This window comes from Python bivittatus, unplaced genomic scaffold (genome assembly GCF_059951505.1).
Source record: "Python bivittatus isolate LINGU-HERP-01145 unplaced genomic scaffold, Pbiv_v1 ctg000560_np1212, whole genome shotgun sequence".
Taxonomy (NCBI): domain Eukaryota; kingdom Metazoa; phylum Chordata; class Lepidosauria; order Squamata; family Pythonidae; genus Python; species Python bivittatus.
In genome coordinates this window covers 10,111,545-10,139,488 of record NW_028277083.1, presented here as the reverse complement: position 1 = coordinate 10,139,488, position 27,944 = coordinate 10,111,545, and the positions used below count along the sequence as shown (strand labels likewise).

The 27,944-nt window shown below is 44.5% G+C and overlaps 1 protein-coding gene and 1 long non-coding RNA gene across 3 annotated transcripts; one reads left to right on the top strand and one right to left on the bottom strand.

The window, feature by feature from the left end:
• The first annotated feature begins 50 nt into the window (after positions 1-50).
• LOC148214819 (uncharacterized) lies at positions 51-23,912 on the top strand. The gene is made up of 3 exons (XR_015797450.1): positions 51-419; positions 22,003-22,107; positions 22,502-23,912. It is a non-coding gene; the product is annotated as an uncharacterized LOC148214819 (long non-coding RNA).
• Positions 5,877-27,244, bottom strand: VRK3 (VRK serine/threonine kinase 3). 2 transcript variants are annotated; one of them, XM_088148174.1, is made up of 14 exons: positions 27,030-27,244; positions 23,906-24,036; positions 22,391-22,540; positions 20,269-20,415; positions 18,985-19,037; positions 15,802-15,868; positions 13,618-13,702; positions 13,092-13,194; positions 11,853-11,945; positions 10,987-11,119; positions 10,353-10,473; positions 9,643-9,701; positions 7,746-7,894; positions 5,877-7,015 (listed from the first exon to the last, which is right to left on the bottom strand). In XM_088148174.1, the coding sequence occupies exons 1-13, from the start codon at positions 27,116-27,118 to the stop codon at positions 7,746-7,748; spliced, it is 1,380 nt and encodes a 459-aa protein (XP_088004300.1). In that variant the 5' UTR covers positions 27,119-27,244; the 3' UTR covers positions 5,877-7,015. The 2 variants fall into 2 exon arrangements, with proteins under 2 accessions (XP_088004300.1, XP_088004301.1); XM_088148175.1 differs by having other exon boundaries at positions 27,026-27,157.
• Between the last annotated feature and the right edge of the window lie 700 nt (positions 27,245-27,944).

Here is a 27,944-nt window from a genome sequence, read left to right as displayed (position 1 = left end):
GCCGGCAGCAGCGGGGGGGGGGGGAGCCCAGGTGGGTGGGGGGCGGGCGAGCGGAGGCGCCTTGCCTCGAGCCGGACGGAACGGGGCGCCCTTCTCTGCCCAGGCGGCGGCGGCTGCTGCTTCCTCCTCCTCCTCCTCCTCGCAGGGGATCGCCCCGGCTGCCAGTAGCAGAAGCAGCCTCTTCTCACGGCCGTGGATCGAAAGCACATCTGGAGGTCCCTTCCCGGTCTCCTCCCCCGACCAGAGTCGGCAAGGCGCGGGGGCCAAGCCAAAGCCGGCCCCGCCGCAGCATCTTCGCCGGTTCCGGGCGATGCGGGGATTCGGGGGAACGGTCCTTTCCCAGACCCTGCAGGCTTCGTCCCCAAAGGTGGGCCCGCGGTGGCCTTGAAGCCGGGCTTCGTTTCATCTTCCAGCTTAAGGCAAGTCCCATTCATCTCAGCGGGGGTGGCTGGACGTGTGGGGGGAGGGGTGGGGTTGGATTGCTGATGCATTGAAGCGCATGGCTGGCCAAGGTCTTGGTCACCTCCATCACTGGGATGGCGATGCTGGAAGATCAGCTCCAACTACCCCAGCCTTCTTGCTTCCTTGGGCATCAGGTGGACTGCTGGTCAAAGTCTTTGGAGGGATCCCTGGGCCTGGTCTAGACTTGACTCCTTGGGTCACTTGGAGTCCTAATCTGTGTCTCTCTAAGGGCCACAACAAAAATGGAAAGACCCGGTGCACGACAGCTTCCCCTTTTTTACATCCTCCTATTTACAATTCGCTTTTCGAGTAACAAGTTGGTTAGTCTTTCCATATCAGGAAACTTGGTGGTTTTATTGAGAAGAAGTGTGACTTGTAAGAATGTGAGCAGTGTGGTCCAGTTGAGGATTTGTACCCGCTAGTGGTGCTTGTCTTTAGGATACGCCATTCTCTCTCCCATCACATCAAACTTCTGTTTCTTGCTGAAGGCATGTTGACCCAACAAGCTCTACCAAGTCATTTAAAAACCTGGTGACTGGATTTGTGCAACATGCTAGGCTTGGTTAGGGTTAACCTTGATTAGATTTTTATGGAGTGGACGATGCCTGGTGATTAGTTTGGAGTTCTGGTTCAGGGTATTGTGCTAACATAGAAAATGGGCTAGTTCAGGATTAAACAAGCCACTTCCAATCTTCATTGGGCTTTTCAAATCAGGGCCCCCTCTTCTTGCATTTCAATTAAACCATAGTTTGCCAGCGTCTCCAAGCATGTTCTCCTCCTCCTTTCTCAGCAGCTTGTTTTGGCTACAGTCCTGTAGGGCAGTGTTTCTTAACCTTGGGAACTTTAAGATGTGTGGACTTCAACTCCCAGAATTCCCCAGCCAGCATGGGCAAACTTCTTCAGGTTCTGTAAGGCAAGTCTTCCCCTTGGTGGTGAAGGGGGCACCCCTATTCTCTCCTAAGCATTTTTGAAATTGTGGGAAGCCTGATCATGGGTGAGAGAGGAAAGTCAGGAACCACACTGATGTTCCTGGGCCAATTTAGAGTTACCTGCAAGAATGCCCTATTTCCCTCCACCAGAATTTCTCCCCAAACTTTTCTCACTTGAATGTCTAAAGCCACTTCTCTTTCATCCAAGAACTGGTAGGGGGGGAAAAATGAAGAATTTCTTTGCTGGGCATTGATTTCTTCCCCTAGGTTGCCTCTTGTTCACGTTTTCCCCCCAAGCCTGCATCGCGTGGTTTTTCCTCTAAGAGGAACGAAAGCATTTTTTTCATTTTAAAAATTTCTTCCGTATGAAATTTCTGTCCCTCGTAGTATAGATTCCTATTCATCCAAGCAACTTCATTGGCAAACTTGCTTTTCATTCCCTTAGGAAGAGGCTGTGCAATGCAGACATCCAATGAGGACACACACCCCACCTCCTACCCAAAGTTTCATTGCTCCAAAATCTTTTTTATTACTTTTCAATGTAGCCTCTGCAAGGGTCTTAGGAGAACTCAAATACGAAGCAAAGCAACTTTGGTGTGGCAAGGTATATTCGTTCAAACTGGAAACCCACAGGCTTGCCATGGATGAAAACCTATGAACAAGGATCCATGAACACTACAGATTTCTTATTGCAGTGTTATAGGACTCTTCACGCTAGTCGAAACAACCAAAAGGTTAATTGCAAGGTTCAATTAAAGCAGTGTTGTCCAAACTTGGCCACTTTAAGATGAGTGGACTTCAACTCCCAGAATTCCCCAGCCAGCACGGCTGGCTGGGGAATTCTGGGAGTTGAAGTCCACTCATCTTAAAGTGGCCAAGTTTGGACAACACTGAATTAAAGCATGGCCATTGCATTACTTCTCCTCTAATCATCATGTCCAGGGGTGGACATCTTCATTGGTAGAATAGCTACACCTTTTGTGCTGATGTGGCAGACCTTATAGCTAACGCTGACCTTCCTTAGCATTCCTCCATTCTTACCCTCATCTCTTATTGACGGTTGGCATTCTAAAATGTTCAAGCCACTCAAATTGTACGTTACTCTCTCGACCTTCCGGAAGGAAGGCCTGACCTGACCATAAAGGAGGACCTAACCTGGGGCACTCATATTGCAGCCTTGGTGAAGAGGGCCCAGCAGCGATTATATTACCCGAGACTTCTCAGGAAACAACAACTGAATGGAAAACTGCTGGTGACCTTCTACCGCTGTACTAGAGAGAGCATTTTAACCTACTGCACCTGTGTATGGTTTACTAACTGCACAGTGGCAGATAGGAAAGCGCTCCAGAGGGTTACCACCATTGCCCAGAGGATCAATGGTCGCCCTCTCCCTTCTTTGGAAGAACTTTATAGTTCCCGCTGCCTTAAGAAGGCTCAAAACATTCTTAAGGACCCATCCCACCCGGACATTCTGTTTTTGAACTATGACCATCTGGGAGACGGTACAGGATAATAAAAACAAGGACAAATAGGCTGAAGAATAGCTTTTATCTCAGAGCTGTAACTATACTGAACTCTACCGTGTAGCGCAGTATTAATGTAGCATCAGGGGTTGTGCAATGGTGAATGGAATGTGAAGGTTGTGTTTTATGGGTTCTATGGTTTTTATATTTCTAAAGGCGCACTGGGGTGGCCCTTAATTTCGTTGTACAGGAAGTACAAGGACAATAAAGATTACAAATACACAAACAAAAGGGGTGAGGACCTGACTCTGCCAACTCATGTGGGGTGAGAAGGGGGGCACCTTTAAGATGCTCCTGTAGGTTAATAACTTTGGAAGATATTACTATTTATGTATGAATATGGTTTTTATGGTATTTTACATGTATTTTGATTAATGTTGATCCTTGCTTTTACCATCAACCAGCCAGAAGTGCTCCCTAGTGAGATGGGCAGTGACCAAAATTGAAATATATATATATATATATATAAATAAATAAATAAATAAATAAATAAATAAATAAATAAAATTTGCCTTCCGGATGGAGATGACCTCCTTCTGTGACATCCACCCGGCCAGAAGTGCTCCCTAGTGAGATGGGCAGTGACCAAATTTGAAATACAAACAAACAAACAAACAAACAAATAAAATTTGCCTTCCGGGTGGAGATGACCTCCTTCTGTGACATCCACCCAGTCCTTTTCGACGTACTTCAAACTGCTGACCATTGGCTGGTGTCCCAATAGCTCAGAATCTTTCCCTAAACAGAAAGTTGACGTGTGTCTTCTTATGCTTACTGCATTTGATGACACTGCTGTGGAAATCACAAAAGCTAGTCAGAGACCAACCAGCTCCCTTACGTTGTTCGTCCTCAAGAGACCACAGTGTTACTTGGAGACCAGGCGCAAAGGACCAGCTTTACACCAGTTTTATTTGAAACAGAAATGATTATACCTTGTTGAGTTGCTGGAATTGTTCCTCCAACCAAAACAGAGCAGTCGTGTCGATGAGCCAGGATTTGATGGTATCCTCATTTACTGTAAACTGGACTCAAGATTTCAATTCAAATTGGAAATCCTTCCTGGATTACAACTTAATACGTGGATGTCTACCTGATCCAAAATGTGGGCTTCTCTATGTATGGAGTCTGAATTTTAACTTCGTGAGAGATTTAAATTGGACTCGATTCTCAGCATCAGTTCTATTATCATCGGTGAGAATCTAATATAAATTCATTTATCATAATTTCAGGTGATGATTTCTTCTTAGCTCAAAGCTTAATAGCCATTCTTAGTCTTCTAAAATGATGTCATGTATTCTGTGATTCAAAATTAAGTAATAATATATTGGGAAATGGTAACCTCCAGGACTTTTTTTAGATCCTTGTTTACTTACGTGCGTTTTACTTTTTTATTCTTTTTACTCACCCTTTGCCTGTGTTGGTTTAAATCAACTTTTTCTGTAAAGCGTCTCATAAAAATTAAATTACTTTTTTAAAAAGTATCCTCATTCCCAATGAAGGCGAGGCATCAAGGCTCTATTAACAGGCACTGGTTCTTGCAGTGCAGAGCAGGGTTCCTCAACCTCAGCAACTTTAAGATGGGTGGACTTCAACTCCCAGAATTCCCCAGCCAGCCATGGCTGGCTGGGGAATTCTGGGAGTTGAAGTCCACCCATCTTAAAGTTGCTGAGGTTGAGGAATTCTGGTGTAGAGCAGATGGAAGTGGGAAAGTGGTAAAGCCACTCTTAGGTCATCAACCCCTCTGTCTCCAAGGTTCAGACATGCATGTTATTGTCGATGCCACCATCAGCAGGTAAAGGAAAGGCATAAGTCAAGGTTTACAGAGATACTTTAAAAAAAAAAAAAAGGGTTCAGAACTCTAAGAATGGCAAAAGTCCTACAAGAAGAGTCTGAAGTTCTGGTTTGGCACGTTTGCTACAGAGCGTGGACTGAACACAAGGGGGAGAGAAGGTGAGGAAGAGCATGGCTGGCTGAGTGAACTGCAAACAGTAGTAGTTCATGCTGCCAGTTTGTCCTGCTTGCCAGCCGCAATGATCTCTGCTTTTCGGTGCGCAAAAAAGACCGGTTAAAAAAGCATCTATGCGTATGCTCCCAGCTGTTCTTCCTTGGCACGGTATGAGAGGTGAGAATTGTGATTTTGCACTCTCTTGACCATCTCAACCTTTTTTTACTCTACCTGGGAGAGCAAGCTGCTTAGAACCACAAGCAAAGTGACCTGCAGGCCATCCCCGTTGAGCCACCACAATTGGGACCAGCAGGTCAGTCATTAAACGAAGCAGTCACTAAGTGAAACTGCGACGCTACTTACGATCTGACTTCAGCTTTCCTTGGCTTTACAGACCTGCAAAGGTCGTAAATGCGAGGATTGGTCGTAAAGTTACCTTTTCATCACGGCGTAACTTGAATGGTCGCTAAGTGAGACAGTCACTAAATGAGGACTACCTGTATAACCCTGAGTCAAGCAAACAAGCCAACAACATTTAACAAAAAAAATGCTCTGGGCTTTTTACTCTTGGTGCATTTTGCTCGATCTCATGTTATTCCTGATTGCTGAGTTGCTCTTTCCAGGATATGAGTTGGGCCTAGAACATCTACTCAGGTTTACCTAAAAGGAAGATGATGCCCCTCTCCAAACCCTGGTTGATGAAAGTGGGGGGGGGGGGACCCAATCCACATCCATACCATCTATGCAAGTTCTCAAGCTCAGCTCAGCACCTGGACTAAGAACCTATTGGGTCTACTCCTTCAACGCTTGGTGTGGACACAGTGTCTTATCCTTCACAAGCACATGCCTGGTGTCCAATGGCTTGGACTGTCTTTTCAAGAAGCTAATGCTTCATCTTGAATTATCTTGGGCCTTGCTCTTCCCCACTGCACTAGGATCACACCCCAGGCTTTGTTCTTAGCTTACATTCCTGGCTTATTGGGGGAATACTGCAAAGAATTCTTCCAAGTTTTTATTGGCTTGCTATTTTATTTCCTCCAACCTGGGATACAAGAGCTGAGGGCAATGAAGACTTTTTTTGTTCCTTGTGGACCAAAGCCGGGAAAAATGCAGAGATCCCCACAGAAATCAGGAACTTATCTCAAATGCTCCCTACCAAAGGAGCCCAACATCGCTGGATTTTTCTGCCATGCAAAGAGAACACAAAATAAACGTTTTGGACCTCACCATGCAACCTTTTACTACAGAATCAACAAAGTATACATTTAAAAGGTTAAAAACTTTTATCTCGTCCTTCTGCCTGACAAAACGCCTTTAAGATAGCTTGCAACCGAATAAAAGAAACAATTAAGACACGCTAAAGGCAAGATTAAAAACAAAATTAAAGTGGCTATCAATATTTACAGTCCTTCCCCTTATTTTTAGGTTCAGAACTTCACATTGATATCTGCTATTAACGGCTGGAACGCTGGCCTGGCATGCAGGAATTCCGAACTGCAAACTCTCTCCTGTCACAAGGGGTTGAACTGGTTGTGCAAAGTCAGTATTTGTGTTTCAAAACAACTCTGGAGAAGTGTTGTGAGGACAACCATGAAGGAACCCAACAAGCAGATCTCCAATGAAAGGTTAAAACATTTGAAAGGTTAAAACATTTGAAAGGTTAAAAACTGTTATCTCGTCCTTCTGCCTGACAAAACGCCTTTAAGATAGCTTGCAACAGAATAAAACACGTCAGACACGCTAAAGGCAAGATTAAAAACAGAATTAAAGTGGCTATCAATATTTACAATCCTTCACCTTTTTTTTTAGGTTCAGAGCGTCACACTGATATTTGGGGCAGCTACCCTTTATAAATAATGTCTGAGTAATTTTTTGCCAAGCAAAGATTCAAAGTTCATGTTAGCTAGAATTCCCAAACAAATCTTGAGGTCGTAAAAGGCCACACAACAGGATCCTAATAGACATTTCCAAGAAAATCACTTTCCCTCTCTCCATTAAAAACCAGAGATAAAAAGCAACACGCAACACACATACACACAGACCACGCTGCCAACTGCTCCAGTGCGACGACATTCCAATATCAACTGCATTTTTCAAGAGCTGCAAAGCCAAACAGGATTCGTTCTTGTTCGTCATTTCTCTTCCCGTTCGGCTTTCTGAAAGATTAAAAGGGGGGGGGGAGGGAACACACCCAAAAATGAGTTTTGCAGGATAAAGGGAACAGCTAAGCAATGACAGATTGCTCTCTGCTGCCAAAAACAACATCTAATGAAAGGATAAGTGAGCACCATTAATATAATGCGAAACCTGTAATCGCTAAATATGTCTGAACTAGCCAAGAGCCATTTTGATGCATGGATGTGCCACAAGCAAAAGGCAAATTTTTGTTACCCAGACTGGCCGTGATCCCAAACGAAGCTGCTTCCGATATCAAAATCTGTGCTTGGTGGTTTTAATTGCTTTCGATATAATTGCTCCTAATACATGGGCACAGAGACTTATGCGCATGACAAACCATCTCATAAGTGAGAGGGGCAAAAGGTTCATCGTTCTTCTCCTTTCTGGCAAATTTAAATTGCCTTTTCATTTTGCCTTGCTAAGGGTCGAACTACACATTACACTCCTCACGCGTGAAAACTGGCTGTTTCAATTCCGCAGGCTAGCTGCTGGGCGAAAGCTCTGAGCTGCCTTGACAGCCTGCTCCAGATATCTCCAGCTGGCTGCCAAGCGGCCAGCTTAAGCAAACTTCCCTCTCCTCTCCTCTCCTCTCCTCTCCTCTCCTCTCCTCTCCTCTCCTCTCCTCGAGCAGATAATACTAACACAAGAGTCTGCCACCCAGCAGGGCCCGTGTTTTGCCATTTCAAATCAAATCAAATCACAGCTCACCTAGGGTGCTACTCTGAGGTCCACCGAGTCATAGGCCGATGTTCTCATCAGCTGAAGAGGGCTCGTAAATAAATCTCGGAGTTCTTCATAGTTTGGTTTTTCTTCATATTCCAAAGCCATTACTTGTTGCAGGTATTTCTTTATGGATTCTTTAAAAAAGAATCAATCAATCCATTAATCAATCAATCAATCAAACAAACAGATCTCTATGGATGACAGTGAAAAGAGCTAGTCCCTACTTCAGTATTTCTGATGCCCCACCTATGGCCTAGATCAGTGTTTTTCAAACTTGGCAACTTTAAGATGAGTGGACTTCAACTCCCAGAAGTCCCCAGCCAGCACTGGCCTAGATAAAAACTTGATTTTTCTGACCCAGCTTGGCAATGTTCTAGTTAGATTTCCTGAAGACCAAGCAGCAGACATCCTGAGCTTGTAAGAAAGCCCCAGGACTAATCTCACAACATTTTAAACCAGCCTTTCTACATAGCGTTCACTCAGAGAACTTGCAAAGCACAGCAATAAAAAAACAACAACATTATAGTATAATTATTCTGCTTGTTTGATTAATATTCTGTATTTCCTCCAGGAGTTTGAAGAAGTTTACAAGAAGGCCTTGCTTGATTTTATCCCAACGACAATCCTGTGCAGGAGGCTGGGCTGAGAGACTGGCTCATTCACCCAGTGAGTTTCTCTGGCTGACAGATGTCTTGAACCCAGGTCTGCCCAGATTCACATAAATTGAAAGAAAAAAAAAATCCAAAGCCAATTCATTTATGCTTCTGAGGGGGGTACGCACGAAACGTTTAGAAAAACACAGATGACAAGAGAGCATTAGGAGGAGAAAGGAGACAAACTTGGAAATATCACACTGAATATTTATATAACGTTCAGACCCGACCATTCTAGACAATGGGAAAGGAGAACAATTTATCAGGATGTCTCCCAGATATGTAAATACACAAAAAAGCAAATCTATACTCCCCAGACAGTACAGCACAAGGACACAGCTTATTTGCTGTTACAGCCAGAATGCTGGCCTGAGATGCAAGAATTCCTAACTGCAGAGTCTACAGCAGTGTTCCTCAACCTTGGCAACTTTAAGAGGTGTGGACTTCAACTCCCAGAATTCCCCATGGCTGGCTGGGGAATTCTAGGAGTTGAAGTCCACAGCTCTTAAAGTTGCCAAGGTTGAGGAACACTGCTGTAGACCCAGGGAAAGGGAAACTGTAGGGCCATCTAGACATTTCCCAACAGCACCCTTCACCATTGGCCACACGGTCTAGGTTTTCCCATAAGAAGGTGAGCAATTTTAAAACTGCAGTGAAAATGCAGGTTAAACAAAAATCAAAGAAGAATCCTAGAACAGAACTCAGAACTCAGTTATTACAGAGAGACAGAAGTCAAGATCCTACTGGTTTTTCGTTCACAAAGTCAAGAACTGTTGCAAATGCTGCCCTTCTTCCCCCGATGAAAAGCCTGGAAAAGTCAAGGAACATTCAACCCACGGCTTCTCCTGCCTTCAAGCCCCTCTCTCTTTTTCAGCAGCAGAGCCCAGGGCTTTCCCCACAGCCCAACCTTTCTCTTCCCTGAGAAAAAGGGTCCCACGGGACCACAAGCTTGGCCCAGAGCTGCTGCTCCCCTTTGGGGTTAGAGATCATGATTCTGCTGGCTGGAGAATTCTGGGAGTTGAAGTCCACACATCTTAACATTGCCAAGGTTGAGAAACACAGCTTTACACTGGCACCACAGGTCAAAGAACTGGCCATGCAAAGTCATGGTCAATATTTCTCATCCAAAACAACTCAGGAGAGCTGTTGGGAGGACAACTATGAAGTAACCCCACAAGTAGATCTCAAAACTAGGGTACTAAAATGAGAACAATTCAACCAGCCCGTACCTGGCATGGCTCCCCAACCACAGGGCTGTCTTGGACGCTTGATCACATCTGCTCTGCACCTACAATTGCAGTGACAGACAAGATGAACCTCTTAAACATGAGAAGTACAGCTGAGATGAGAATTGTGCATTGACAACATAGCCCACACACCCTGCTGCCTGCCTGCAAGAAAGACAACGAATCCCAACACTGTCCAATTCTGGAAGACCTGCCTGATGGGAGCTGGAAGACTTGCCTGATGGAAGATCCCTAATTCAGGATACAACTGTAGTATTTCTGAGAGATAACTGTCCAGTGTCTGCTTTAACATGACTGGCAAAGGGGCAACCTCAGCATCTCTGATGTTAGGAGGTGAGCTGAAATCTGCTTTCTCACCACTGCTATCCTGGGATTCAACTCCTACCTTTTGAACACTAGGTTTAATGCCCCAAAGCCAAGGCCTGCCTGATCTTTGAATGAGTGACATTTGACCCTTGTCAACAAGTTGTTCCCAAATTTTTATCTGTTGGCAGCAGGGAGTTTTTGTGTCCAGGATGAAAAATAAGGAAGCATGAAACCCGCATGCGGGAAGGGTAGGATCCTATTATCAACACTCAGTAGCGACTGCAGCCTTTGCTGGTAGTAGCTGAAATATCGCATTTCCTTTTCCTAAGACCAGGGAGAAGCTGAACGTTGTTCTGCACCCAACAAAGGTGTGCAAATGCACACACCTCTCTTTTTTCTCCATGACCAAGCAGGGATCTGTCAGCATTGTAGACCAGGGAAGGATACCACGTAGCCACTTCACCAGACAGTAACCCAAGGATTCAAGGTCACTCCGACGGGAAGGCGCTGTTAAGGAACAAGCAGATCCACATAAGAAATACTGGAAGCAGATTTCCATACTTATCACCCCACGGAAATGGAGATGGGAATATAGTAAAGTCACTCATCAATAAGCTACCATTTTAACGGGAGGCTCGGTTTCCCAATATTTCCAAAGCTGATCTGTCTTAACATATCTAAACAATTAATGAAGCTCTTCCATGTTTTAGAGAGCTTCTACGCCACGTTCACAAAGCAGCTGAGAAGTCACCATCATTTTGTGGGACAGAAGGCCAATTTTTCACACTTCCTTTCATTGCATGATAATCACACACCAGAGCCACAGTTAATCCATCCCCTTATCTATCTGAATAAAGGAGACGTTCTGGAGATCACAGGATCAGCTAGCAGACTAAGAAGGGGCCAGATCTTGGATAAATATTATCCAGGGTTCAGGGGAACATGTCAAGAGCCAGATGAAGGTTAAAAATAATGGCTTGGTGTTTGGTGACCCTCTATTCCTAAGGCATACGATCTCACCAGCTCCCCTATGGTTGTCCAGGCTGATGAACTCCAAGTTGCCTTCATGAGGCGTCCGACTGTCGTCCCGCTGAGGCACGTGTTTTCCCCCAGGGCTGTATCGAAAGGCAAAGCTATAATCTGCTAAAGTAACCTGAAGGATGTGAAGGGGGAAAAGCAGAAGAACACCAAACAAGCTATTTCTCTTGCAAGAAAAGGCAGAGAGTTACCAGCCCATACCAGCTGGCAAGTCCAGTTCATCTGTGGCCTTAGCAATAGCCCTAAGGCCTCAATCTGGACAGCCAAGAAGGCATGAAAGTCAGAACCAGTTTAACCAGCACTTGTGACCATGGAAACCATTCCCCAAATGATTCCTTCCAGGGATGACAGAGGAAGACCATGAAGGCAGTGCGTCACATTTTTAGCAGTTTCCTTCATGAAGGAGGAAATTCATTTCTCCCTAATAAGCACTTGTTGTACAATTAATAATAGCCAGTGTTGGTTGGCAGGAGAGTAAAACAACTTTTAGAGGTGTAAAATAATTGTGTAATCAGTGGAAATCTGGTTTATCTGCCTTGGGAAAGCGGAATCAACCCTTCAAGGTAGACCAGGTTAGAAAGCAGACACCACAAGGAATATTAGAACTCTATTGTTAAAGTTACAATAACAGAATCTTAAAAGCTTGACAGTGTTTTGCCATCCCTCCCTCTCATACCAAAGAGAGTCAAGGTGGGTCAGTCTTGAGTTTCTTCCTCACCCGCTCTGGTCTTTCTGGGCTAAGCTGATGTTTTTGTAATGGCAGTTTTTCTTCAAGGCCATTTCTGTACTTCTCTACAACCTGATTAGAAACACTGTCTTGTTCTCCTGCCCTCTGCTCCTTGCCTTACCACAGTAAGATCAGCTGGGTTCACATATATGTTTTCAGCAGCCACATTCCCGTGAGTGTATTCGTTCTCATGAAGGTACTCCAGAACGTCAACCTAAGGCAAAGATAAAGGCAGACACGAAGGGTCAGTGATGGAAATTCCCATTTTGTAGGACTACTGATCCCGGAATAGTCTCCATAGGTGGGAAATAGCGAGGTGGGGGTGGGAGAAGGCTTTGCCATATGCCTGTTACAATACCCAACATGGATATGGCAAATCTTTGGATGGTCCACCCATTACTTGCTTAAACATGATTGGAGCTGAAGGGCACCTGGGGGTGAAGGACAGCTCCACCAGGATCACAGCCCATGGTCAAGTCCTGGTTTGTGAAGAATCTGAGGCTCTGATTAACAATCCTGCTTCCTGGGGCAGTTGGGTACAATGTCTTCGAGTGGGATGACACAACTACAAGCAATGTGAACTGCAGAGCTCCCCTTCTCCATCAAATATTAACCTAAAGGCTGGATCAGTCCTGCAAAATGCCTCTTTGGGGGAAAATGCTCTGAGCAATAAAAGGAAGGGATGGGATTTGTGTCTAAGACCTCCTTGTTGCAGCAGCAAACCGTCATCAGCCCTGGAAGCAGAAAGCAGAGCTTTCTGGTTGGGGCTTCCATGTTCTGGAGATCCTTGGATCCCTTCCCTTCTAGCCTTTCAGAAGATGATCCAAATAACATTGTTCTGCCCTGCTTTCGAGCCCAGAGGACCGTTTTGTGGTGTGCATCTGGGGGTGGGGCCCTTTCTCAACATTCCAGCTTTTCTGTTTCTCACCCTTTTCGATTTACATTATGATGCTGCTGAATCTGTAGATTGGGGTGGGCCTCCTAAAATGGAAGTAAATGAAACACCTTCCTTTCTACCTGACCTGAATCAAGAGAACTTTGTGAGAAATTGTCAGCCCTCCAAAGCAGACCAGACTAGGAAACCAAAGTCACACAAGCTAATACTATTTTTATTATAAAGTTGTGGTAACAAAATCTTGCAAGTCTGAATGCGACTCCCCCCTCCCTCCCTTTACATTCATGAGAACTAGGGAGGATCATGTCTGAAACGCTTTCTCGGGTTACAGTTTAGCTCTGGACTCAAGTTTCTTTTATCCAACCATTGCCTTAGAAGAGGCTCTTCCTCCTGTCCTTTAAGGCCACTCCTTCTTCCCATTAGAGAAATTCCTCCCCCACCCTGTGCCTTCCTAGTATCCCATACCAGCCTGACTGCAAGCTGCAAAGCAGCCTTTTCCGTCATCTTGTTTCCACCGTCATCCAGAATTGATTGAAGGGATCGACCCAAATCAGGAAAAACCAGGAACCTGCCAGTCAAAGGAGATAATGTTGCATGTGAATTGGGCCTCCCATCACAGTTTGCATCAACTCTTGGTCCATCTGCTGGTAAAACCCACTAGGAATTAGGGAGGTTAGTCACTTATTTCCAGGGACTTGCCCTATCCTTCTAGACTTCCCAGAACATCCTCTCTCCTGGAGGTCATAGGTTCAAAATTCAGTATTCCTTCGAAGTATAGAAGTGTGCAAATCAGGAAGCATGGTAACAGGAACAAAAAGACTAAATACAAAATGGGTTGGGGGGCAACCCAGATCTATTCAAGTCAACATGCCATGCGAGGAATGGTCACAGACGAAGGGCTTCAGCCATGGGGCAAAAAGTGGAGGATGTACAGGATTGGCGTGAGATGGGAGGAGAGCAGAAATCAAAATCCTTTATCATAGGGACTCACCTGTAAGTACTCCCATGGAGGCCAAAGCCAACGCATTCAGGAATCCCCAGGAATGGCTTAAAATATTGCTTCTTCCATTTCTCCACTGCAGGGAGAGATCAGATGGGACAAATGTAGGCCATTTAGTTCCAAGGTGACTTGGAAGCTGGCCCTGAATTTAAGATGACCTATTTCCTACCTGTGCCTCCGAGAAAAATAGACAGAAAAAATAAATGCAAACACAAACAAAAGTCTTGGGTTATACCCAATTTCCCAACCTGGACTGCTGCTTTTTTTGGAGACAGATTTTTAAAGGGAATCAAGATGGAGACACATAACTGCAGGAGCAAAGGAGATTTAACTCGGATTGCAGAAAAAGTATGAGAGGGTTATGTCCCTTCAGCAGCTTGGACTGCCCTCCCCCCCAGTTAATATCCCACAACTCAACCATTTGAACCATCAAAAGTAAAGTTCCCAGCAGAAGGGAGAGAAGCCTCTGATATTCTTTTGTAATCAAAATCAACCAACTTCACTTCTACAACTGTAATGGTATGTGGGAAAACCTTTGGGAGACGGGCCCAAGAGATGCTTATCAAGGGAACCACCAGATAAGAAACAGCATAGCCTGCAGCTGCATAGTGGGTGGGACAAGAGGCTCAGAAGACACCCCCACTAATTTCTTGGGCATCTGGTCGTGTTTCCTGTCTGGTCTATCTAGTAAGATGGACATCAATCAATTCTCCCTCCATCTCCTCTACAGCCCAAGAAACTAGGGAGGGTCCCTTCTGAGCTTCTTGCCCTGCCCATTATACAACTGCGGGTTATGCCTTCTCTTACCTGATCATTCCCTTGGCAGCATCTCTTCACTCTGTCTCCCAAGGCCTTTCCCACATACCATTATAACAACAGAGCATCTCCAACTAAAACAGAAGGGAAAATTGGGGCCTACAAAGTCAGAGGGACAATAGCATGGCCACATAGCTTGCCAAATGCAGCTGGATCCAATCCTGGACATTCCCCCTTCCCCCTGCAATAATAAATACACGTGTCCATCTGCACAGAAGGATATATGCCTGCCAGAAACCATACTCCAGAAAGGGCAGCAGAGTTTTAAAAAAATTAGTAATCACTGATTAATACCCATTAAAAATAATGGTTTGCATGACAAATGCCTGACTGATAAAATGAACTGATCCCCCACTGGCCTATGCCCATCGTTCTCTCATGCAGAGAAACACACAAGTACTGACATATTCCCTTCGAGGATTAAAACCAGACAGAACATGAAGAGTTTTCTTTGCAAGCCTGCTGGGCACATGTTTAAATCAACCCCCTGTGCTACACCACCTAAGCTGTGGGGAGTGGGGGGGGGGGCTTCCTTTGGGAAGGAAAGTGGGGCACCAGCTCTTCTGGGGGAAGTGAGTCTTTTGGGGGCAACAGAATTAGCCCCCGAAAGACAAACGTCTCCTTTCCCTACCACTTATTCTCACAGGCAAGGCTGCATGATGACTTGTGCCCTCGTGGGCCCCTCCCTCCATCAAAACAAGAGCCTTCAAAATTGTATTTCATATGATTTTCTTCATAGTTTTGCAGAGAAATTGGGAATGGCAAATTACCTATGTATCATCTTGCAATAATGATCAGTTGTTGCCAATTAATTATGATGGATCTGCATTCTATTCATTGTGTGTATTTTCAGGGCGGAAAGGCAAGGCATGAAAATAAATACTTCTCCCTCACTGTTAGTCTTCCTGATTAAAAGCGACAACAAAAGATTGTGGGCCCTAGGTTGTGTCTAGACACAATAGTCTATTGTGTCTAGTGGATAAGTCAGTCCTGCTCACGGGTGAGAGAAGAAATGGCTTTATGACACTGGAGAAGAATCTGGATTCTCTCACTGCCAGAAAGTTGAATAGCCCTGAAAATCCGTGGCTAAGGACTGGGGGTAGGTGGGGGGCACAGGCAGATAGGGCAAATCCTGCCCCTAAATTCACCTTGGAATGGTTTGCTGCAGACTGATACTCAGCACAGCTTGTGCTGGCAGAGGTTAACCCCCAAACCGCCCCACTTTTGAAGCAGAACAAGAACAGACTGGAGACTGCCTTCATGGTGGGCCAGGAGAAGGTTGAAGATGGTGTCATGAGTTCGTGCCCCTGAGAACCACTGAGAGGGCTGGATGAGCCCTCCAACTTTTTTTTTTTTTACCTGTGACTTTCTTGGCGGCTCGCTGAAGAAAGTTCTGTTCATTAAACAGCCTCCCATCTTTAGCATCCTGAGGAAAAAAAGACAATAGGCAGGACTGAAGTTCTTTCTGCTGACTTAGTGCCATCTCTTAGGCAAGTACAGAAATGGGACGACGTCTGTATAGCTTCTCAAACGTCTTAGAGGCAAGTGAAGTTGCTGATCTTTGGAAGGTGGAAGAGGGATCTGTGTAGACTCCTAAAGCAGATCCAGAAAACATTCGAACTGCGCTAATTATCAGGTATAGAATTTCTCCCTATAGTGAAAAGGGCAACGTTTTATAGCCCGGAACAAAATTTTAAAATGTATAAATTGTTCATGGAAAGTTATTTCAATATATGATTACTGTGGTGAGATTATTAGATGCACAAAGATGGAAAGATTCGGCATTACCCACCATGGAGGAATTGACAGAACTTGCTGAGATGGACAGACTGACTTTTGGATTAGAGAAAGGTCATTATTGATGTTCATCAATGACTGGAACCCGCTTATGGACTTTTGGCATAAGAAAGAAAATGATTTTGTGACTTATGATTTTGATGATAAGAATAGGTTACAGAAAGAAGGGAATTATAATGTAATCTTAGAGAGGTTAGATTAGAATTGCATGTATAACTGCCGAGAGGAAGATTGAAAGCCACTTCTTTATATATTTTTTTCATGCTTTCTGTTCTTTTATTTTTTTTCTACCTCCTTTTTTCTTTGTCTCTTTTCCTTTTCCTTTTTCACATTTACTATATTTTTTTCTTTGAATGTATTTATTATATACGTTAAATCTTTTAATAAAAACTACTCTAAAAATGCATAAATTGTGAATGCTGAAACCTCAGGCAGGTTTGCTGGTGAGCAAAGGGTTGGGCACTTGCCCTTATTTGGTTCTTTATTTGTTAGATTTATATTTCACCTTGCTTCTAGGAGGCATACATAGCACTCTTGCGTCCACTTTTTCTCCACTGTGAGGTGGAGATTGAGGTGGAGAGTGACTGGTCCAACATAACTCACTGAGCTTCCATGGCTGAAAGTGGAGCTGAACCTGGTTCTTCTCAGCTCTAATCCCTAACCACTCTGCCATGCTGGCTGCCTTCTACTATACTTCTGGTGCCTTGACTTCTCCTTGAGAAGTCCTTGACTTCTCCCATTCTCTAGAGCAGTGTTCCTCAAACTTGGCAACTTTAAGATGTGTGGACTTCAACTCTCAGAATTCCCCAGGCAGCATGGGTGAACTAGAATTCAGTGTGCTGGCTGGGGAATTCTGGGAGTTGAAGTCCACACATCTTAAAGTTGCCAAGTTTGAGAAACACTGCTCTAGAAGATACCATGCCTTCTTACCAAAACATCAAAGCTTCTATGTGCTATATGCATTATTTAAGTGAGCAGTTTGCAAAATTCCAAATTCTTCCTTTTTTGCTCCTTAAGTCCCTGATAACCGGAGACAATTTTTTAAAAGACAAAACATGCAAACTTCAGTTGATGGAAAGACAAAAGCAAATGTTGGATTATAAAGAACTCAACATAGAGGAAATCATACGGGACACTAATATATATATTTTTTAATATTCCAAAAGGAAAACAGAGATAATGTCCACAGCAGAAAGTCATTCCCAGAAACAGAGAACAATCAAGGATTGGAGCCCTTCCAAAGTAGAGCTGAATTCACAAGGTTTTAAAGACTAATGTAGAATTGAAACCAGAGGTTTTTTCTTTTGGGACTAATGGATCAACAGCTGGAAAAAAGTCATGGAACTTTGTTTTTATACATGATAACAGCAGTGAGATTATTATATGCTCAAAAGTGGAAAGGTTCAGCACTACCCACAATGGAGGAATGGTTGGTGAAGATGATGGAACTTGCAGAGATGGTTAAATTGATTTATTTGATTAGAGAAAAGAGAATATCTATGTTTATTGCTGACTGGAAACCCTTGACAGACTTTTTCCATGAAACAGAAAAAATATGAACTTTTGATTTGCGGTTTTGATGATTAGCAAACATTAGATAATAGGAAAAAAGAGCTTTTTTTGTAATTTTGTAATCATACTTCTGTTTGCTGCAAAGGAAATCAGAAGCTTCTTATTTCTATTTCTTTTTATCTTTTCTTTTTGCACGTTTGTCTTTTTCTTTTTTTCCTTTCTTTTCTTTGTATTAGTTTTTATCTTCTTTTAAAAACTTTTAATAACTTTTATATATTAAGAAAAAAAAGAAAGTAGCTTTATTTGCTTCAGTGGCTGCTCAAGTACAACCAAGGTTTTCCAATTCTTCCAACAGGAAAAAAAAAATCAAATTTAGGTACTAATCTGAGTCCAGCAACCAAAGAAATCCTCGCCTGCATTCCTCAAAGTTTGTTTTCCAAATAGCTTGGATTCAATTCCAGAATTCCCAGCCTAAACACCAATGAAATTCAGTACAGTGAAAAGGGACCATGTTGGGGACAAGGCTATTCAATGGCATGACATCATTGACTTAATTTGTGTCAAGAGACCTTCCTATCTGCGATGGAATATATCTACGAAGAGGAGGGTAATGTGATGGATAGCAACAGAGATTCTCAGGAAGGAGGGAGTGCATTCAAGGAAGGGCAAGGAGACAAAAGACAACACAGTCCAGAGCAGGAGCGTGGGAAGCGTAAGGGGTTCAGGATAGCCACTCCCTAGAATCTCCCAGGGTATATCCACTAGGTTAGAGTAGTACAGATTTCGTCTGGCAAGATTCTATCTATAAGGTGTAAGCAAATAAAGGAGCTGAACTCAACCAGACTGTTTCACCGTTGTTCTTGGGCTGGGCCTGACGCTATCAGACTCAGAACAGACAGTTTGGGATTTGCAGGATTCCTTGGAATTGCTTGTACCCTTTCCCTGCCCTAAATCTGCCTCAGTCTCTTGGGTTAGATGCAATTCAATTGATTCCTGGGACTTGACAAGTTAAAGTACGACAAAGCAAATCTCTCCTACTTTTTATGCATTTCTTATCTTTTCCTATGGTTCTCAATTTTCTTGGTATTTTTAAAATTTTAGATGTGTATAAAACATTGGTCAATGACAGCAACAAGCATGAATGTGAGCTCTCCTTTCTTTAGCAAGCTGAAAATTCAGTTCTGGTATATGGAAATGCTCTACATTACTTCTAACCTGGAGACTTGAACTCACCAGTTTGAGGGTGTATTTCTGCTTCGGTGAACAAACTTCAGATGTTGATCTTGCTGTGAAAAAATAAAACGACAAATTGATAGGGAATGCAAGAGAGATACATTTAGGCCCTTAAATATGCAGGGCCTAACAGAGCTTAACAGTTTCACTTCCCTTGGAAAAACTGGAAATATTGACAATATTTCTGCATACACCTTCATCTTATTTTAAAGACTGGATTATAAAACTAACTGAACTTGTAGAAATGGCGAAGCTGACCAATTTGGTCAGGGAAAAAACGATAACTTTTTAATAAGAAAGCCTTATATGGAATTTTGTGGAAAGAAGAAAAGATCAGATCGATTTCTGGATCTGGGGATTAAAAAGGGCCAAAGAAGATGGAGAAAAGAGTAAGATGGTAATTACTCGATAGAAAGAAGGGCAGAAGGCATAACTGTGTGTTTTTTTCTCATTTATTTTTAAATACCTTTATTGTATTGAAAGATTCTATCTATCCATCCATCCATCCATCCATCCATCCATCCATCCATCCATTCACCCATCCATCCATCCATCCATCCATCCATTTATCTATTCATCCATCTATCTATTAATCTATCTATTCATCCATCTATCATCCATCTATTCATCCATCCATCCACCCACCCACCCACCCATTTACGTATGAACAGCAGCATGGTGAGAATATAACAGTATTAATGAGGGTCCAAGATACTTTTTGTTGCTGGAATGCTATTTGTATTACTTTTGCATTACTTTATGCTGATTGTCACCGTTACGTTGCTTTGTTGTATGCTGCTTAGATTCGTATCGACTGAAGGGTCATAAAATTCTGTGACATCAATAAAAGAAATTCTGATTGCAAAAAGGGGAAACTGAATTGGAATCAAAAGAACTGATTGTAAAACTGAAGGTTTAGGGTCAGAGCATTTAGCTTCCCGTGGGGAATAAAGGTGGCCTGACTGCAATGCTTCCCTTACTCTTCCGTTTCTGCTGCTGTTTGATTTAATTTTATATCAACGTTCTGGTTGCACGAACGTTGGATGGTGAGCTGTTTGGGGTATTGATGTTAAAAAAAGGAAAGCTCAACACTTCAATAATAATCAATACTGAAAGTGTAACACCAATAGAAATAATACACAAATACACTTGAAATCATAAAGTCCCCCAAAGGGTATGATTCATCCATGAAGCAGATCTATCATTTTCCACACAGGTTCATCTTCAGAAAAACTGAACACCAAATTGAATATTGTCTCCCCAACATGTGATCACACAGAATACCTTCATACATCAGCCCATGGTCGGTGTTGCTCAGAAGCTTCCCAAGTATCCACTCCTTCTTGTTCAGGTCTGTCAAGATTTCACGCTCCGGGAGAAGTTTCACGCAAGTACATTTGTCCTTCTTTGGTGATCGCGTAGCCACCTTTGCTTCACAAGGAGAGATGACTTCTGCTTATTTTGACCAGTAGCCCAGGGCATCAAGAGCACAAATGTTTCTATTCAACAAAACCCAGCTGCCCAAGAAAGGTCTTGAGGCCCCTGAAGAGATCCAGGACTGTGGAATTCCCCACCCATTATTCCAGTATTGCCTATGTCAACCTTAACTACTATCCTAGTGTCCATCTTACTCCTCCTGTTACTTAGCTTGCTCTGACAGAGAGGAAAGCAGGTGAGATTCCTCAGTAAAAGATATTTTCTGCAGCAAATAGGCTGGGCATTGCAATGGGCTGTGAGAACAACCTTGAGGAACAGGAGGAAGACCCACAACTAAGTCAACGGTCAAATAAAGAGAAATCTGAGTCCAGAGCAGAACTGTAACCTGAGAAAGCGTCTCAGACTTGACCTTCCCTAGTTCTCACAAAGATAAAGGAAGGCAGGGGGAGGTGCATTCAGACTTGCAAGCTTCTGTTACTGTAACCCTATAATAAAAGCAGTATTAGCGTACATGATTTTGATTTCCTAGTCTGGTCCACCTTGAACGACTGACAGGCGTTAAGAAGCCACGGCCATCTTCTTTCAGTAACAGACCCATGAATCTCCGTGGAAGATGTTATACCAACCGAGGCGCTAAGAAGGATCTGACTTGAATCTCACCTCTGCCAAGGAATCACTAACGTAGCCCCCCATCCTACCTCCAATCTCAAATGCAGGGATATTAACACTTACCTACCTCAGAAGGCCTCATTCATTCATTCATTCATTCATTCATTCATTCATTCATTCATTCATTTTGTATGGTTAATAAGCACCTTAAACCAAATTGTAGGAAGCCAAAAGGAATCAGAAACACCCTACCGCCTCAGGGAAATGCAAAAAGATTTAAAAGATTGCATCGCTCATGCGAAGTCAGAGATTGCCCTGGCCTGTCAGAAAAGCCAGATGTTTATCATAACGCAAGAATATACACTACAACATATATTAAGACTTGGCTTTAGCCCCGGCCTGGGGCTATATGTACTTGTGGGGCTCCTGTTGTGGTTTGCTGTTACTGCAATGATTATTTTGGTCTGGGCTGTGTTTTAAACTGTTTTTACTGTGTTTTGATTTTGTAAGCTGCCCAGAGTCTGCTCGAGTGGGCAGCTATAAGAAATTAAAAAATAAAATAATAAAATAAAATATAAAATTAGAATATACAGGTGCTTTGAACAGTGGTACTTAAGTGCAGGTAGTCCCTGGGTTAAGAATGCCCAGGTTACAATCGATCCATAGTTAAGAACAGAGCCTAGTATAACAAGACTCAAGTTAAATACACAATGATTTGAGTTGAATCCACAAGGGTTCAAGTTCATTACACCATACTATTTGTACAGTAATAATACTCATTTTGAGTTGAATACTCCATACAATAACACTGTTCTGGCTTACGTACAAATTCGACTTAAGGACAAACCTTGGGAATGGAACTCGTTCTTAGACTGGGGACTACCCGTATTACCTTCAGTATAATTAACTACTCCCCATTCAGTATTTTTCAATACTTATTGTTCAATAACATTTTTCAATAATGATTTTCAGGCCTAAATCAAGCTCCTACAGTGTAGAGGAGGATGCAGAACAGCCACGAAGCTCAAACAGTGAACTTCAGTCGGTCGTTGCTTTCATCTGATTCCTACGGAAAAGGTTTGCTTTTAAAAAAAAAAAAATTGCCTAGGCATACTGCTGAGTTCTTCAGCAGAAGGGCGAATAGAAGGGAGAAATATTAAAAGCAGAGCATAGGCTGAACAGGGATGAAGTGCAGGTGACGAAAGCCCAGGGATGAGATAAGTAAAAGGGCTTAATGGGGCATCGCTTTGCTCTTCAGATCTGCGAGGCAGAATGAGAGTTTGCGATCCAACCGTCGCTACTAGCTTGACGGGTCACGTTCGCCGCATCGCTAATGCAGGCCGTACCTGTAAATCCTTACCTTTCGCCTTTGGAGAAGTAGATGCTGTCGAGCTCTGGGGAGAAACTTGTTTAAAGGAGACTGAAGATATCCCCTTTTCTGGAAAAACGATCTGCACCTTCTTCTTTTCAGGCGGCTGCGGCAGCGGATCTCGGAGGTCCTGATTTAATTCTGAGCGAGAGATGAGACGGTGCCGTCGGAGTGGCCCAAACGTTCCCACTAGGCCCGAGGCCAGCAACATGCAGCAGGCTTGGACAACTCTCAGGCCCCGTTGTGGCGGGCAGCAAAGGGGCTGGGCACCTCTCTACCCACAGTGGCAGTCGGAAGGCCCAGGCATCCCTTACAAGCCACAAGGACAGCACGCGCATGGTGACTTGGTCATGCAAAGGACGTGTACTAAGAAAAGTGTGCCATGACGTCATGGCATGGGTGATTAGCATCCCTGGGACAGGGGGAGTGACCTCATCTTAGCTGGCTTCCATGATTTCGTCATCTCCACGATGTCATCCTCATTTCTGATGCGAAAAACGGGAAAAATGGGGTACGATAAGGCAGGTGAAACCAATGTTCATGTGGAAACCTGAACTTCTACTGACGTTCCCCCGTCTGGCTAACATCCTGAGCCAAACGTTCTGGTTTTCATCTGAGATTTCTTTCTTCTACCACCTGACCCCTTCTCTGAAAAACCACTCTCCCTCTGAGGCTGGGTTATCTACCTGGCAGCAAATCGCATAGAATTCAGCGGAAGATGCTTTTGGAATGAATGCCTGATGCTTTAATTGCCATTTATTTTTATTTTTATTTCTGCCTTCCCTTCCAAAATTCAGTGTGGCAGAAGTTTTTGGAGTTGCTCCAGTCCCTTACTCCAGTAAGCCAAAGGCCTTGACTGGTGATTGTAAGTCAGCAGAGCCTTTAGGCTGAGGACATAGTCTGTAACTGTGTAAGAATGTAAGCAAAACTGAGATTTATTTACTACATTGCTACATTGCCACACTCCGCAAACATTCAGGATCTCCGGTCAAAATTTAACTTCTGCTTAAACTCTACCCTCTTTGGCTCTTCTAATCCTCCCTCTGAAACTGCGCTCTGGTCTAGAAATGGTCCTTCAGATTTTTGTTTTTTTACATCCGCAGCAGACATCATGGCCAGGCTGACAACCCAACTTGTGGTTCACGTCTTTGGGGCTTATTGTTACCTGTGAACCCAGCCCTTGTGGCCTGAAAACCATGGTTTACAGCTTAAGAAGTTGTGTGAGCCTAGCTGATGGTGGTTTACTCAATAAACCACAGCTCAAAGTATAGGAATATAGCTGTAGTACACTCCTGCGATTCAGTTCTGCTCAGTAGGAACTTACAACCGCTAAGGTCAGACAGAAGAATCCTGCTGATTTACACACTTTCATTACACCAGCAACAAGTGGTAGAAACCAGGAGCAAAAGCCTTCTCCCGTTTTAGCCACAAGGTTATTTTCTTCAGCTTCCAGATCAGCGAGACTTCTCCGTCTGCAACGAGCCACGTTTGACGAATTTCACGTACCTCTCAGAGAAGGAGACGGAGTGATCTGCATCGGCTCTTCTTCTTGAACGGGAAGCCGGCCTCCGCAGGCAGGACAGAAGTGGAACAGTTCCTCTACCTTCTGTCCACATTGTGGACAAAAATTGACCATCCTGGGAAAAGCCATGGAGAAGGGAAAGGGAAAGACAAATCCATAAATAATCGATGTGCACCAGAAAGCTGGGTGTGTCCAAACAAAAAGTAGATTCTAATATATTTATTTATTTATATTTCAAATTTGGACACCGCCCGTCTCATAAGAAAGTGACCCTGGGCGGTTTACAATAAAAGCAGCAAATAAATATTAATTAAAATAGGCGTTTATGATGCACCTACAGGCTCGAATTCAGTGTTTCTCAATCTTGGCCACTTGCATAATCCAAATACAATAAAAATAGTATAAAATCCAATAAAACCAAAGACATATATAAATAATAATAATACAAATACATATGTAGGGAGGGAGGTATAGGTTGGGTGCAACAGTTAAGCTCCCTATGTGTCTAACTTTATTTTAAGAGGATGGAGAAAAGCGGAAGTCCGTATAAGAGAAAAGTGGGGAAGGATATGATGACACCCACTTTTTAAGAAGCATCTCAAAGCTCTTTACAAGTTTAAAATAACCACAAATTACATCTGTTTGGTTCTCGGTGTTCTCTATGCTTGTTTCTCTTTTTCAGGACCAGGCCTGAAACATCTGCAGAAGACAAACTCAAGAACACCAAGAACCCAATAATTCCACCCTGACCTACAAATATGTTCCACCATGGCAAATTATATTAGCTACTTACCTTTGCTAATACACAGTCTATAGTGGTAAAAAGCATTTCTGGAGAAACCCGAGCACAAATGTTCAGGGGCTTTCTAAAATACCCTGAGGTAAGACCAAACAAGGCTTTTGTAGGCATTAACACCTAGACAAGTACATATTTTATACAAAACAATGATGTTGGTTTGCTTGATTTGGGCTTAGTATCTTTCGCAAAGCCAGACAACTGTACTTTGTTCAATAAACTACGGTTCAGCAAAGTAAGGGCTTAATTACATCTGGAGATCTGTAGGCCATCATTGTCCACATGCCTTCAACTTTCTTTCTCCCACCAGAAGATGAAATAACTATACCAAGGTCAACCAAAGTAATCTCGTGATCTATATCTTAAGAATTCTTTCCTCTTTCCCAAACCTAAAACAAAGAAACTCACATTTCTACTATTATGGTTCTCATAATGTTATTAATGTTCATCTTGCCCTGCCATTTTCTATCTCCAGAAGTCTCCAAGGAGACCTGCCAGGGAGTGTTGACCAACTGGAGCAGTGTTTCTCAACCATGGCCGGTTGAAGATGGGTGGACTTCAACTCCCAGAGTTCCCCAGCCAGCAACTTCAACCCTAACTCTGGGAGTTGAAGTCCACCCATCTTCAACTGGCCAAGGTTGAGAAACACTGAATTAGAGCTTGTGGGTGCATCAATGCCATTATTTCAAGCCAAATGTCTTCAGCCAAGACTAGAAATCTTTTTTACATATCCTAGCACTAAGTCTCGGAATCAGGGAGAGGATCGTAAGCTCAGGTTCATCCAAAAACTCACATTGTACCAAGGGTTTTATTTTAAATTAATAAGTCACTTTAGGGCCCTCAACCCATGTTTGTTTGTTCAAAAATGGGAAAGAATCAGTCAAATGAAAGAAACCATTAAACACAGGCAAGAACAGCAGAAAAATAAAAGCAAAAAATAACACCACAAGCCAAAACGGGTGACATTCTTCCCTTCTTTTCCAGCCCTGTTTTCTCCCCGGTTTTTTGGGGGGGGGGTCCATAAGATCAACCCATTGCCTGTAAAAGTGTTAACTTCTAAGATATTATAAAAGCTGAGAGAAGATAACCTTCTCCTGTATAATTTGGATTTGGAGCTGAGGGATTTTCTCATTTAAGAAATCTGACAAGGCCCCCCCAGATCTCCTTAACACGTATTTCATTCTGAGCCTCAATACCCCCACAACAACAGCTTTCTTCAATTTTCCCAAGATTTTTAGAATTTAACCACTTTTTCAATCCTATTCGCCTTTCAATTTATCGCCCTGCCGTCCTATGCCGTATTACACAGCTGAGATTTTAAATTCACATTGCGTTTTAACCCTTATATTCCATCAATAGGTAAATCTAGCAAGGGGGGAAATAAGCTGCACGTTCCTTGAAGAATTGTCAGCGCTTTCAATATCTCATCCCGAAGCGTTTAACCCGCCCCAATCGCGGTCCGTCCTGCAAACCTCGGACAATACAAGCCAGGCCTTTATTTCTTCAGGATGGACCTCGGGGAAAAAAAATATTTATTTCTCTCACTGCAGATTCCGCTGCCCCCCAGTTGCTTCGGAACGGCTGGATCGGCTGTTGTAAATCTTGCTATTTTGAGATCCAGCCACTTGGGTACTGCACCCTTCCTGCCAAAGCTTGCCCAAAGCGATCTGTGTTTGGGACAATTCCACGTCACAAGCAATTTCCAAGATAGATGCCAACGGGCAGCATAACCTTTTCTTCCTCTGAAAAGCGCCCAGGCTCGCTTTGGGGGCACTCGGCTTGGCTGCCCTCCCCAAACATCCCCTTTGAAAATCAGGCTCCGATTTATTCAAATGTATTGTGAATTCTGGAGAGCGGTAGAGCTCAGGGGCTCAGGATGATGGGAGGGGGTTCTGCCCGAGAGCACCATGGGTTGGGGAGGGTTGGAACTGTGGTCCTAGGCACATGGGCACAGAGGTTGTGGCCTATGGAGAGCGGTAGAGTTCAGGGGCTCAGGATGATGGAGGGAGAGGGTCTGCCTGAGTGCCATGGGTTGGGGAGGGTGGGAACCGTGGTCCTGGGCACATGGGCACAGAGGTTCTGGCCTATGGAGGGGGGTAACGCTCAGGGGCTCAGGATGATGGAGGGGGAGGCCCTGCCCGAGAGCGCCATGGGCTGGGGAGGGTGGGAACCGTGATCCTGCGCCCCCTGCCAGCGCCGGGGCGGGGGGCAGGCGCATGGGCCCGGGGTCTCCGGCCTGTCCAGCGCCCGAGGGCCGGGCAGGGGGCGGCGCGTCCGGGGGGCGCCTCCCGGCCGAGCCCCCGCCTACCTACCCGGCGCCGGCCTCGCACGGCCTCTTGGCGGCCGCGTCGCCCTCCTCTGCCCGCGGCGGCCGCTTCCGCGCCCCTCCGGCGGAGCTCATCGCGGCGGCGGCGGCGGCGGCGGCGGCGCTTTCGGTTTCGCTTTCGGGGCGGCGACTGCGGGCGCGCGGCCCCTCCCCTTCCCCCGCCTGGCCACGCCCCGGCAGGGTCGGGAGGCTACCAGGAGATCCCGGGGGAGGGGAAGGGTCCCGGTTCAGAGGCCAGCTGGCCCTCGAAGATCGGTGCGTGCTTTTCCCACGGAGCGGGCAATGCCCCGCGAACCAGCGGGGGGTCATGCGTCCCAGGGCTGATGTCACTTTGCCCTGCGTTCCCATTGCGCCTGCAGTACGCCCGTGGGCCATCGGGGGCAGTATGAGCTAAATGCATAAGCCCCGAGCCGGCCACCGGGGGCAGTGCCCTCTGGCAGCCGTTACTTTGCCCTACATTCCCTGAGCTTGCAGTGCACCCCTGAGCCACCAGGGGCAGTGTGTGCTATGTGAAACTCACCCCCCCCAGTCCATGATAAACCCGTGACTATTTTCTCTATGGGGCCTGCAATGTCTGTCAACCGAACCACCAGGGGGCAGTAGGTCCTGCACGCTCAATGCATTGCCCTATATTCCCCATTGCGCCTGCAGTGCACCCGTGAGCCACCAGGGGCCGTGTGTGCTTTAAGCGAAACACCCCCCCAGTCCATGATAAACCCATGACCCTATTTTCTCTATGGGGCCTGTAATATCTGTCAACCGAACCACCAGGGGGCAGTATATCCCAGGGCTGATGTCACTTTGCCCTGCATTCCCATTGCGCCTGCAGTATGCCAGCGAGCCATTGGGGGGCAGTATGAGCTAAATGCTTAAGCCCCGAGCCGGCCACCAGGGGGAGTGT

Bases quoted from the DNA above. Each gene is read 5' to 3' on its own strand.
- VRK3 (XM_088148174.1), bottom strand. From the start codon at position 27,118: ATGAGCTCCGCCGGAGGGGCGCGGAAGCGGCCGCCGCGGGCAGAGGAG. The intron at 10,474-10,986 runs GTGAGATCGTAT...GTTCCTTAACAG, and splicing joins GGACAACCATAGGGGAGCTG to CGCCTTCCCGTCGGAGTGAC. The intron at 7,895-9,642 runs GTACGGGCTGGT...TCTTTTTTAAAG, and splicing joins TGGTTGGGGAGCCATGCCAG to AATCCATAAAGAAATACCTG.